The sequence below is a fragment of the Trichomycterus rosablanca genome, chromosome 3 (assembly GCF_030014385.1).
Source record: "Trichomycterus rosablanca isolate fTriRos1 chromosome 3, fTriRos1.hap1, whole genome shotgun sequence".
Lineage (NCBI taxonomy): Eukaryota > Metazoa > Chordata > Actinopteri > Siluriformes > Trichomycteridae > Trichomycterus > Trichomycterus rosablanca.
In genome coordinates, this window is record NC_085990.1 from 1,096,138 (window position 1) to 1,110,875 (window position 14,738).

Genomic DNA, 14,738 nt, shown 5'->3' on the forward strand with positions numbered 1-14,738 from the left:
AAACACACACACACTTTAGCCTCCACACACACACTCTCTCTCTCACACACACTCACAACATATCTTGGTGCCTTGTGATCTCACACTCTTAAGTTACGTGAATAAGAGCAATAACAGAACCCTTAGTACCACACACACACACACATGCACACACACTTACCACACATACATACGTACACACACACACACACACACACACACCACATACATACGTACACACACACACACACACCACATATGCATACGTATATACACACACACGTACCACACACACACACACATAAACGTACTACACACACACACACGCATACATACCACACATACAAACACACACACACAAACCACATAAACACACACACAGCTACCACATATACAAACGTACACACACACACACACACCACATACATACGTACACACACACACACACGTATACACACACCACATATGCATACGTATATACTAGGGCTGTCGAAGTTAACGCGATAATAACGCATTAACGCGATTTCAATTTAACGCGATTAAAAATAATAGTGCCGTTAACGCAAATTCTAGTTAATGTTGAGACTTGACTGGTAGAACTACAACGCTCGGTTACATTATGTTAACATTATGTTAAAACAAACGTTTTAATGTCGGACTTGCCACCGTTTTTCATTTGCGGTTTGTTAACATAATGTAACCGAGCGTTGTAGTGATGCACTTATAAAGAAATAAATACACGCTATATTCACAAGTTGTCGGGAGCAGAACACTTTTATTAACTTATTCTGTTAAGGTACCAAATACCGGAAAGCTGAGTCAAGCACGTTAGTCCATGCACTATGGAAGCCCCAAAGGGTCAAAACACACTCACTTCGTGTAGAAACGGCCATCAAACCATTGTCACAATACAACCACAGAAAAGTCTGTTACAATAACTACGCCTTATCCCACCTAAAGCACCGCTGATCTACAATGTTTGCTGATGGAGAAATTCTAAACTACAATCTGACATTTACTGCCTAGTATGTGAGTGAATAAAACTCCCTTACAGTTTTCTCTTGTCCCAGCAGTTTTTAACATCAGTACATTTAGCATAAAATGTGTTCACCATTTTAATTGTAACATTTCACTTAAAAATCCTTGTTTTCTATAACATTTACACAGATTTTTTTTAATGCGATTAATCGCGATTAACTATATGAAATTCTGAGATTAATCGCGATTAAAAATTTTAATCGTTTGACAGCCCTAGTATATACACACACACGTACCACACACACACATAAACGTACCACACACACACGCACATACATACAACACATACATAAGTACACATACACGCGTACCACACACACACACACACACACACACAAACCACATATATATACACACACGTACCACATATACACACGTACCACACACACACACATAAACGTACCACACACACGCACATACATACAACACATACATAAGTACACATACACGCGTACCACACACACACACAAACCACATATACAGGGGTTGGACAAAATAACTGAAACACCTGTCATTTTAGTGTGGGAGGTTTCATGGCTAAATTGGACCAGTCTGGTGGCCAATCTTCATTAATTGCACATTGCACCAGCAAGAGCAGAGTGTGAAGGTTCAATTAGCAGGGTAAGAGCACAGTTTTGCTCAAAATATTGCAATGCACACAACATTATGGGTGACATACCAGAGTTCAAAAGAGGACAAATTGTTGGTGCACGTCTTGCTGGCGCATCTGTGACCAAGACAGCAAGTCTTTGTGATGTATCAAGAGCCACGGTATCCAGCGTAATGTCAGCATACCACCAAGAAGGACAAACCACATCCAACAGGATTAACTGTGGACGCAAGAGGAAGCTGTCTGAAAGGGATGTTCGGGTGCTAACCCGGATTGTATCCAAAAAACATAAAACCACGGCTGCCCAAATCACGGCAGAATTAAATGTGCACCTCAACTCTCCTGTTTCCACCAGAACTGTCCGTCGGGAGCTCCACAGGGTCGATATACACGGCCGGGCTGCTATAGCCAAACCTTTGGTCACTCGTGCCAATGCCAAACGTCGGTTTCAATGGTGCAAGGAGCGCAAATCTTGGGCTGTGGACAATGTGAAACATGTATTGTTCTCTGATGAGTCCACCTTTACTGTTTTCCCCACATCCGGGAGAGTTACGGTGTGGAGAAGCCCCAAAGAAGCGTACCACCGAGACTGTTGCATGCCCAGAGTGAAGCATGGGGGTGGATCAGTGATGGTTTGGGCTGCCATATCATGGCATTCCCTTGGCCCAATACTTGTGCTAGATGGGCGCGTCACTGCCAAGGACTACCGAACCATTCTGGAGGACCATGTGCATCCAATGGCGGTGCCGTGTATCAGGATGACAATGCACCAATACACACAGCAAGACTGGTGAAAGATTGGTTTGATGAACATGAAAGTGAAGTTGAACATCTCCCATGGCCTGCACAGTCACCAGATCTAAATATTATTGAGCCACTTTGGGGTGTTTTGGAGAAGCGAGTCAGGAAACGTTTTCCTCCACCAGCATCACGTAGTGACCTGGCCACTATCCTGCAAGAAGAATGGCTTAAAATCCCTCTGACCACTGTGCAGGACTTGTATATGTCATTTCCAAGACGAATTGACGCTGTATTGGCCGCAAAAGGAGGCCCTACACCATACTAATAAATTATTGTGGTCTAAAACCAGGTGTTTCAGTTATTTTGTCCAACCCCTGTATATACACACGTACCACATATACACACGTACCACACACACAAACATAAACGTACCACACACACACGCACATACATACAACACATACATAAGTACACATACACGCGTACCACACACACACACACACACACACACACACTTACACACACACACACACAAACCACATATATATACACACACGTACCACATATACACACGTACCACACACACACACATAAACGTACCACACACACGCACATACATACAACACATACATAAGTACACATACACGCGTACCACACACACACACACACACACACACACAAACCACATATATATACACACACGTACAACATATATACACACGTACCACACACACACGCACATACAGTGTATCACAAAAGTGAGTACACCCCTCACATTTCTGCAGATATTTAAGTATATCTTTTCATGGGACAACACTGACAAAATGACACTTTGACACAATGAAAAGTAGTCTGTGTGCAGCTTATATAACAGTGTAAATTTATTCTTCCCTCAAAATAACTCAATATACAGCCATTAATGTCTAAACCACCGGCAACAAAAGTGAGTACACCCCTAAGAGACTACACCCCTAAATGTCCAAATTGAGCACTGCTTGTCATTTTCCCTCCAAAATGTCATGTGATTTTTTAGTGTTACTAGGTCTCAGGTGTCCATAGGGAGCAGGTGTGTTCAATTTAGTAGTACAGCTCTCACACTCTCTCATACTGGTCACTGAAAGTTCCAACATGGCACCTCATGGCAAAGAACTCTCTGAGGATCTTAAAAGACGAATTGTTGCACTACATGAAGATGGCCAAGGCTACAAGAAGATTGCCAACACCCTGAAACTGAGCTGCAGCACAGTGGCCAAGATCATCCAGCATTTTAAAAGAGCAGGGTCCACTCAGAACAGACCTCGCGTTGGTCGTCCGAAGAAGCTGAGTGCACGTGCTTAGCGTCACATCCAACTGCTGTCTTTGAAAGATAGGCGCAGGAGTGCTGTCAGCATTGCTGCAGAGATTGAAAAGGTGGGGGGTCAGCCTGTCAGTGCTCAGACCATACGCCGCACACTACATCAAATTGGTCTGCATGGCTGTCACCCCAGAAGGAAGCCTCTTCTGAAGTCTCTACACAAGAAAGCCCGCAAACAGTTTGCTGAAGACATGTCAACAAAGGACATGGATTACTGGAACCATGTCCTATGGTCTGATGAGACCAAGATTAATTTGTTTGGTTCAGATGGTCTCAAGCATGTGTGGCGGCAATCAGGTGAGGAGTACAAAGATAAGTGTGTCATGCCTACAGTCAAGCATGGTGGTGGGAATGCCATGGTCTGGGGCTGCATGAGTGCAGCAGGTGTTGGGGAGTTACATTTCATTGAGGGACACATGAACTCCAATATGTACTGTGAAATACTGAAGCAGAGCATGATCCCCTCCCTCCAGAAACTGGGTCGCAGGTCAGTGTTCCAGCATGATAATGACCCCAAACATGCCTCTAAGACGACCACTGCTTTATTGAAGAGGCTGAGGGTAAAGGTGATGGACTGGCCAAGCATGTCTCCAGACCTAAACCCAATAGAACATCTTTGGGGCATCCTCAAGCGGAAGGTGGAGGAGCGCAAAGTCTCGAATATCCGCTAGCTCCGTGATGTCGTCATGGAGGAGTGGAAAAGCATTCCAGTGGCAACCTGTGAAGCTCTGGTAAACTCCATGCCCAGGAGAGTTAAGGCAGTTCTGGGAAATAATGGTGGCCACACAAAATATTGACACTTCAGGAACTTTCACTTAGGGGTGTACTCACTTTTGTTGCCGGTGGTTTAGACATTAATGGCTGTATATTGAGTTATTTTGAGGGAAGAATAAATTTACACTGTTATATAAGCTGCACACAGACTACTTTTCATTGTGTCAAAGTGTCATTTTGTCAGTGTTGTCCCATGAAAAGATATACTTAAATATCTGCAGAAATGTGAGGGGTGTACTCACTTTTGTGATACACTGTACATAAGTACACATACACGCGTACCACATATACAAACACACACACACAAACCACATATACACACACACACACACACACACAAACCACATATATATACACACACGTACCACATATACACACACGTACCACACACACACACATACATACAACACATACACGCGTACCACATATACAAACACACACACACAAACCACATATACACACACACACACACACACACACACACAAACCACATATACACACACGTATACACACACCATATATGCATACGTATATACACACACACGTACCACACACACACACACACACACACATAAACGTACTACACACACACACGCATACATACCACACATACAAACACACACACACAAACCACATATACACACACACACAGCTACCACATATACAAACGTACACACACACACACACACCACATACATACGTACACACACACACACGTATACACACACCACATATGCATACGTATATACACACACACGTACCACACACACACATAAACGTACCACACACACACACACAGCTACCACATATACATACACACACGTACCACATATACACACACACACACACACAAACCACATATACATACACACACGTACCATATACACACACACACACACAGCTACCACATACACACACACACACACACACACACAGCTACCACATATACAAACGTACACACACACACACACACACAGCTACCACATACACACACACACACACACACACACAGCTACCACATATACAAACGTACACACACACACACACAAACCACATATACATACACACACGTACCACATATACACACACACACACACACAGCTACCACATATACACACACACACACACACACACACAGCTACCACATATACAAACGTACACACACACACACACACCACATACATACGTACACACACACACGTATACACACACGTATACACACACCACATATGCGTACGTATATACACACACACACGTACCACACACACACACATAAACGTACCACACACGCATACATACCACACATACACACACACACACACACAAACCCCATATACACACACACACGTACCACATATACACACACACACACACACAGCTACCACATATACAAACACACACACACACACACACACACACACACACACACACACACACACACACACTCTGGCAGAAAGCATGACTGCATTCTAATTCAACCCATGACCCCAAACCACAGCTGAACATGGAATACTGGCAAAGAAAATAATCCCCTCGTTACCAACCCCCCCAAAACACACACACACAGACACACAGACACTTAGTGGCCACTTTATTAGGAACACCTTACTACCAGTGAGTAAAACAGCCTCGTTTCTTTACCCTTCCTTGACATTTCGGTCCATGCTGACACGAACGCATCACACAATCCTCCGACTGAACCCCTCGCCAAACCCACCATCATATTCCCGGCACCGGTTTGTTCTTCGTGACTTTATAAGATGTGTACATTGTGACCATATTGTATAGGCAACCGGTCGGGTGGCTATACGGACAACAATTGTCCGGTCCGAGCGAGGGAGGGTCGTAGGGGTTACTCATAAGTGCTGCAGTTACGCCCTCTGCTGGCTGATCGATGGAGCTGCACAGAGACGAGGGACTTGTAGCTCAGCTGTGGGGATTTGTGCTGCTGTTCCAGATGTTTGTTTTTATCCAAAAAGCAGCACAGATCGACCATCGGTAATAAGACGACGTTCTTTGGCCCCTCTGTGTTTAGTGTGGCCCCTTTGTGACCCATGATTGTAAAAAATCCTAGAGCCATCACATTTATCTCAACACCAGTGATTAGAGAGGCGGATTAATTTGTACATGCTGTATGATCTAGAGGAACTGGGCGTGTCCCGCGTGATGTTCCTGTGGCGTTTCTGGAACCCTCCGGCGTACAGATGGTGTTCCTGCGGGAGGCTGCACATGTCGCAGGAAAACCTGCATCGAATGTGAATGTGTGTGTGTGGAAAACATGCTCTTACTGTCCACAATAGTGACTGAATACAATACAGAGCAAGCAATTTAGAGTCAAGGGCCTCGCTCAGGGGCCCAACAGTGGAAACTTGGTGATCGTAATGCTTTAAGCACCAATTTTCTGATTATTGCTTTGGTACCTTAATCACTGAGCTACCACAAGGCAGCAATTTGGGGGGAAATGTGATACGAGCGAGTCTGATCACATAAACCTTTTAATTCCCCCCCTAGTTTAGTCGTATCCGATTCCCTGATGGTATTTCGCCAGTCACGCACTGATCTCCAGTCTTCCCTGTCTCTGTGCAGCACCTCGATCAGCCAGCAGAGGGCGTAACTGCAGCACTTATAAGGAATCCTATAATTAATAATGATATAAATACGGATTATTGATTAAAAATGCGCTGGGATTCGAATCAGTCCGAGTTATTAGATCTGAATTAAAATAATAAATAAAGATTGTGATTCTGTGAGTATGTATGGTGCATTAGTGTTTTTTCTCTAATATTGGGTGGTTATTGTTTGTTTGCTGCTTTGTAAACGCTCTTATGTCCCGACTTGGCCGCCGCTCGGTCCACACTTTGGCTTCTCTCCCTCTTCACACACATAAAACTCCGGGTGTAAACAAGCGGCCCGTTTCACCGCGCCTCTCGCGGGTCGAGCCGTAGCCACAATCACGGGATACGGAGCGGAAAAATTCTTCAAACGACCGAAACCCCGCGGCGTCCCGTTACAGTAACCTCCGTCTCAAACCAGAGCGCTAAGAATAGCACGCCGGGCTCATGAAAGCTTCCAGATTACACCACGAGCGGCGCCTCGGGGAACCAGAGAGCCTCGTTTTCCAGCCGTGTCACCGCGGGCACAGAGACGCGCCAGTTTTATGGATTTCTGACGCCGGTTTGGCCGTTCGAACGTCCAGAAATGACGGGTCGGGCTGAGGAATTCAGGCTAGCGCGCGGCCCACACATGGAGTATAGCTGGGAGCCCTTCCTCCAGCATCCAGCGGCCGTGCCGTCCGCTTCTTCGTATGAAGCGAACCGTATGTGCTACCCCCCCTTCCCGCGCCCCGTCCCTCGGTGAAAGTCACAAAGCCGATCTTTAAAGCTCGTGTCACGCCAACAAAGCATTCCAGGGGAATAATGACAGACTTGGACGGGAGTCTGGGAGCCTGGCAGCATCGGGCATCAACTGACAACGCTAATCACAGCCCTCGGCACACCGCGGGCGTAGCAGCGTTTTCTCCTTCCAGCGCCAGCCTACCACGCGGCGCAGGCGGAACCGTAATCCGGTGCGCCCGTGTGTGGGGAGGTGGGAGGATCAGGATGAAGCGTGGAACATGCGTTTAGGGACGACTGGATTCTATAAATATCAAACACACCCTTGATGTTAGGAGGACCTTTTTTATCCCGTCACATCACCAAATGTCCATCCGTCAGGGTCATGTGACTGACGTATGTACCTTAAATCGGGGCTTTTCAAACCCTCAGTTGCGAAATAAAATAAAATGGGTCACCGAGAAAATTAATAATTAAATAATCGAATTTTAACAGGCGCTTTTAACACAGAAAGAACTTGTAAACCACAGTGGGACCAGATCCTCACCATTTTAATTGATTAGTTACTGATTTTTAGCGTACTCATTTTGTCTCCCCCTGCTGGTGGATCCCTGATTGCAGTTGTGGTGGGTATATTGCTGCTCACGCCTCCTCCCACCTGCGCCCAGTCCTTAGCAAAACCTTTTTTCACCCTTGCACTCTGCACAGGCGCCTCTCTATCTGCCAGTCCTTACACAGCATTTGAAGACCCCACCCACATAGTCCGGTCATCCCGCCCTAGCAGAAACGTGTCTGCTGCAGGCACTGCCGATTACGCCCGCTAGATGGCGCTCAGCCGACCGGTGGAGTTCAGAATCGCTGCGCTGGTGTACTAGCGGAATATTCCACTACCCCACCTGGCCGCCTTCGTTTTGTGTACATTTAGATGATCCAAGAATATTTGGGATTCAGCGTGTGTTAGGATGTGAAGGGTTAAATTAAAGACGCCTCTTTGTCACCCCCTGCTGTCGTAGATTTAATGAGAAATTAATTTGTAATGACAGTAAAATTGACCAATCGTATCGCCCCTTTAAATGGGCGGGGTTTGTTATTGCTAACTTTATGACAAGTTATGCCCGCCATGCCAGTTGCAATATTACCCATAATGCATTTTAATCTTGAAACAAAACTATCGTCTTAATTTTGTTTCCATATATTTTTTGATGGGACACACGAACATAAAATAGAACAATTTAAAGCTAAACTTTTGGGTTTTTTTTTTGTATTTTGGAATGAAAATAAAGAATAAAGAAGTATTAAACTTTTTGGGGGGGTTTGATGCTCATTTATTTGAAGCAAAAGGACCAGTATGATCGTGATTGTTATTTATTTGGTACAAAAATTGTTAATAATAATATAAACACAGCTTACTGATTAAAAACAAGCTATAATTAGCCAGCGTTGGGATTCTGATCTCTCCAAGTTCGAATCTCAGCTCTGCTACCGATCGGCTGGGCGCCCCCTAGTGCCTGCAGCAGATAAAATCAGCCGCTAGTCTGCTGGGTGGGAAAAGACGGAACTAAAAAGTGGGCGGGGTCTTCGAGGCTGTGTAAGAAGTGGAGATCAGCGCGTGACTCTCCGTAAGCGAGACCGACCTCACGCGCCGATCCACAGAAGTACAGGCGAAAAAGAAGGGGTCGTATCGGAGGGAGGGCGTGTCAGGAGAATATACCCTCCTCGTACACCATCAGAGGAACTGGCCATGACTAAATTGAGAGAAAAATAAAGAAAATGCAGAAATCTAATAGTTAAACACTCGAACACTCCTGGAATGCGGCGGGTCACGACACAGTTAACAGCTATAAAAACACTGCCACGCCCGGTAAACAAGACCTTTGCCTGGGCGGTGAATTCCTGGTTATCAGAGCGTGTGTACGATCCCCGTACCGCTCCTGATCCTCCCACCGCTCCTCTGGAGGAGTCGAGGAGCGTCCGCCCAGCGCTTATCTCCACCGCTACGCTAACGCAGTGTGTTTAAACACCTGCACGTGTTCTCATGCGCTACGTCTTCATCAGGGTTTTAGGTAACGGTCAATCATTAACGAGGAGCAGAGGTCTCCATGTTGGACTGAGTATGACTGGACGACGGTGGTATTTTATCTCTACACACCGGGTCAACGCACAACAACGGTTCTGCTACATCTGTGTACACACAACAATAATAATGATCCATCCATTCATCATCCATCTATCCATCCAACCATCCATCCAACCATCCATCCATCAATCCATCCATTCATCAATCGTCCATCCATCCATCCAACCATCCAACCATCCATCCATCCATCCATCCATCAATCCATCCATCCATCAATCATCCATCCATCCATCATCCATCCATCCATCATCCATCAATCATCCATCCATCCATCAATCGTTCATCCATCCATCCATCCATCCATCAATCCATCATCCATCCATCCATCAATCCATCAATCCATCCATCCATCATCCATCCAACCATCCATCCATCTATAATCCATCCATCCATCATCCATCCATCTATAATCCATCCATCCAACCATCTATTTATATCCATCTACACATCTATCTATCCGTTCATCCATCTATTTCTCCATCCATTCATTCATCCATCCATCTATATCCATTTATACATTTATCTGTCTGTCCGTCCATCCATCAAGCCATCCAGCCAATAATCCATCTTCAGGATGCAGAGAATCTAAGATTAAGTTCCATAAACTGTTAATAAAATAAAACCATTATTTTTTACTCTCCACACGTTGGTTTGATATCAGGGTCTCAGTATCAGGGTCTCGGTCTCTGTGTGGCTGAATCATTTCTGATCTGCAGGATTCACTTCTAACAGGAAATGAGGAGGTGAAGAAGAAAATCTGTTATTACACCCGAGAACACTGTGGCAGCTCTAACAGTCTCCAATCAAACCGTCACGCCAGAGTCCAACAGCAGCTCATTACAGAACCAGTCCAAAATTACCTCCCTAAACACTGGCTCCACATACTCCCCAAACCACAGACCATAATAACCCCGGCAACCCCGCCAAAACCTGCACGCTAGCATGCTACGTACACCCAACAGCGTAGTGCTGAGCTACACAGTAAACACCACAACCTGCACGCTAGCATGCTACGTACACCCAACAGCGTAGTACTGAGCTACACAGTAAACACTGGGGTCCAAAACTCTGGACAGGTCAGGAACACATCTGTACTGAATCTACAACCACGCTCACACCTACAGGACAGGCTAGGCTTTACCTTTATATATGTGTACATACACAAAAGTGTTTGGACGCTTGAGCATGAGCTTGTTGGGGAAAAAAAGGAAGCACAACACCTGTATGGAGGCACAACACCTGTACAATGCACCTGTCTTAAAACCAAACACCTGTATAGAACACCTGTCTGGGAGCTGAATACCTATCTAAAAGCAGAACACCTGTCTGGAAGCACATCACCTGTATGGAACACCTGTTTGGAAAACCTGTCTAAAAGCACAACACCTATCTGGAAGCAGAACACCTGTATTAAACAACTGTCTGAGAACAGAACACCTGTATGGAATCACAACACCTGTATGGAACACCTGTCTGGGAGCCAAACACCTGTCTGGAAGCACAACACCTGTATGGAACACCTATATGGAAGCAGAACACCTGTACGGAAGCACAGCATCTATATGGAAGCACAACACCTGTATGGAAGCACAATACCTGTATGGGACACCTGTCTGGAAGCAGAACACTTGTCTGGAAGCAGAACATCTGTATAGAACACCTGTCTTAAAGCACAACACCTATCTGAGAGCAGAAAACCTGTATAGAAGCACAACACCTGTATGGAACACCTGTCTGGAAGCAGAAAACCTGTATGGAAGCCCAACACCTGTACAATACAGCTGTCTGGGAGCCAAACACCTGTATGGAACACCTGCCTGGAGTCACAATACCTGTCTGAAAGCCAAACACCTGTATAAAACACCTGTACGGAAGCACAGCTCTTGTATAGAAGCAGAACACCAGTCTGGAACACCTGTATGAAGGCACAACACCTGTACAATACCTCTGTCTGGAAACAGAACATCTGCCTGGAAGCCCAACACCTGTATTGAAGCACAACACCTGTATGGAGGCATAACACCTGTACAATACACCTGTCTGGAAGCAGAACATCTGCCTGGAAGCCCAACACCTGTATTGAAGCACAACACCTGTATGGAGGCATAACACCTGTACAATACACCTGTCTGGAAGCAGAACGTCTGTATGGACCACCTGCCTGGAAGCCCAACACCTGTATAGAACACCTGTCTGAAAACAAAACATCTGTATGGAAGCAGAAAACCTGTATGGAAGCACAACACCTGTCTGGAAGCACAACGCCTGTATGAAACACCTGTCTGAGAGCAGAATGCTTGTATAGAAGCACAACACCTGTACTGAACACCTGTCTAAAAATCAAACACCTGTCTGAAAGCACAACACCTGTATAGAAGCAGAACACCTGTGTGGAAACACAACACCTGTATGGAACAACTGTCTGGAAGCACAATACCTGTATAGAACATCTGTCTGGAGGCACAACACCTAAATGGAACACCTGTCTAAAAGCAGAACACCTGTATAGAAGCAGAACACCCGTATGGAACACCTCTCTGGAAGCATCTGCACTGGTTATGTCTCAGCACTGGTGTTCAGGTTCTTTCCCACGCTGTGGTTGTGCAACATCACCTGACGGTTCACCCGCAGTACAGTGCGTGGGGTTTGGAATGGTACTGCTGACACACCTCAGCATGCTCGGTCCTGCTGTAATGAGTGACTAATAACAACGATTTATCAGCCAAACCCACAAACCAGCCAGAAGATCCTCGACCAATCAGGAGAAGAACACCTGAGAGGAACGGTGGCTGGAGGTGGGCTCGGTACTCACCGGAGGAAACCGAGGAACCGGAGAGACTGGAGTTACTGGAGGCTGCCATCATCTCCCAGCGCCTGGTCACTCGGTCCTGGTGAAGGTGGGCTCACGAAGCCTGGTCAGATCCTCCATCTCAGCCTGTCACCTGGTCCGGACGCTGTCCACCCCTGCCCTCATTCAGGAACGCTAAACGGAACGGACTGGAAGTCTCCGCGGTCAGAGCTTCCGTAGCGAGCGCGGAATTAAGCGAGCGGTGCTATATCACAGCCGGGAGAAACAAATCCACCCTCTGCACGTCTGGAGCGGTGAACACGGAGCCGTTTCGTGACGTGAAGCGTTCATGACTCCACGCTCTGGTTGCCCGGTGCGCTTCACGGTGCGTAACGCGGGATCCGCCCTCTTAAAGTGCGCGGCTGTGGGGTGCGAGTGCACGCGTCTTGGGAACGCGCACAGACACGCGCATGCGCACAAACTCACACGACTGAAAAAAAAATGCACCGTGCGCACTACACCACTTTAAAACATCCAGAATTAATGTTCTGTGTACAGGGCCAGAAGGGCCTGGGTTCGACTCCCTCCTGTCTGTGTGGAGTTTGCATGTTCTCCTTGCGCCCACGCGTGTTTCCTCCGAGTGCAAAACAGTCCAGCAGACACGCAGTCAGGACAAGTCAGAAAAAGTTGGGACAGTGTGGAAATGAAACAAATCACTCACTCACTTTCTAAGCCGCTTATCCTAATCAGGGTCGCGGGGGGGTGCTGGAGCATATTTCATCTCTCAATAGGCGCAAGGCACACAGAAACACCCATACATACACACACACACACACTGGCTTTATGGACTGTATGAGAAAACCGAGCCCCCGGAGGAAACCCACCTGGACCCGGACCGCTCCACCTGGGAATCGAACCCAAGACCTTTTCAATGGGCACAAGGCACACAGTAACCCTGGACCTTTCACCTTTTTAATAAACATTACATGTTCTGTCTGGTCAGCTTTAATTCATTTGTAAATAAACATCCGTTCCTACACTTCAGTCCTGCAACACCTTTCAAAAAAACTAGGGACGGGGGCAATTTAAGTGACTTAGGGCGGCACGGTGGCACGGTGGCTCGGCGGCTAGCACCGTCGCCTCACAGCAAGAAGGTCCTGGGTTCGATCCCCAGGCGGGGCAGGGCGGTCCGGGTCCTTTCTGTGTGACGTTTGCATGTTCTCCCCGTGTCTCCAGTTGTAGCCTAGTGGTTACCAAAAGGTCACTGGTTCAAGCCCCACCACTGCCAGGTTGCCACTGTTGGGCCCTTGAGCAAGGCCCTTAACCCTCAATTGCTCAGATAATATACTGTACTGACACACTACTGGAAGTGCTTTGAATAAAGCAGGTTTCCTCCGGGAGCTCCGGTTTCCTCCAACAGTCCAAAATCATGCAGTCAGGTTAATTGGAGACACTGAATTACCCTGTAGGTGAGTGTGTGTGTGCCCTGTGATGGACTGGCGCCCCGTCCAGGGTGTTACTGTGTACCTTGCGCCCATTGACAAGCTGGGATAGGCCCCAGCAGCAACCCTAATTGATTGAGGACCAGAGATGACTTGGGGTTGCTTTTAAATGCCCTGTGTGTGTGTGTGTGAACTGTGATTGACTGACAACCTATCCAGGGTTTCCTACCCGAATCGTTCCCACAGCGACCCTGACCAGGATAAAACGGAGCGGTAAAACAATGAATGAATGAATAAATGAACATGACTGAATGTAAACCACAATATATCCTCTAACCACCAAAAACATCCCTCATTTTATTATTTATTTATTGTTTTTTATTATTTGTTTCTTTTAATATTACAAATTATTCTTAAATGTATTATAATTATTTTATTTTAAAAGTTCTTGAAAAAAAGAAGTGATGGTTTAGTAAATATTACCACTTCATTCTGGAAACACATTACACATTTATCCTCTTAATATAAACATTTATTACTTTA

General features: G+C 46.1%; 1 protein-coding gene across 1 annotated transcript in view; it reads right to left on the reverse strand.

The window, feature by feature from the left end:
• chn2 (chimerin 2) overlaps window positions 1-12,981 on the reverse strand; it is a 38,243-nt gene extending 25,262 nt beyond the window's left edge. The window contains exon 1 of the mRNA XM_062991658.1: window positions 12,778-12,981. Within this exon, the coding sequence (XP_062847728.1) occupies window positions 12,778-12,829 (52 nt within the window). The 5' untranslated portion in view covers window positions 12,830-12,981. The remainder of the gene's footprint in view (window positions 1-12,777) is intronic.
• Window positions 12,982-14,738: the final 1,757 nt, after the last annotated feature.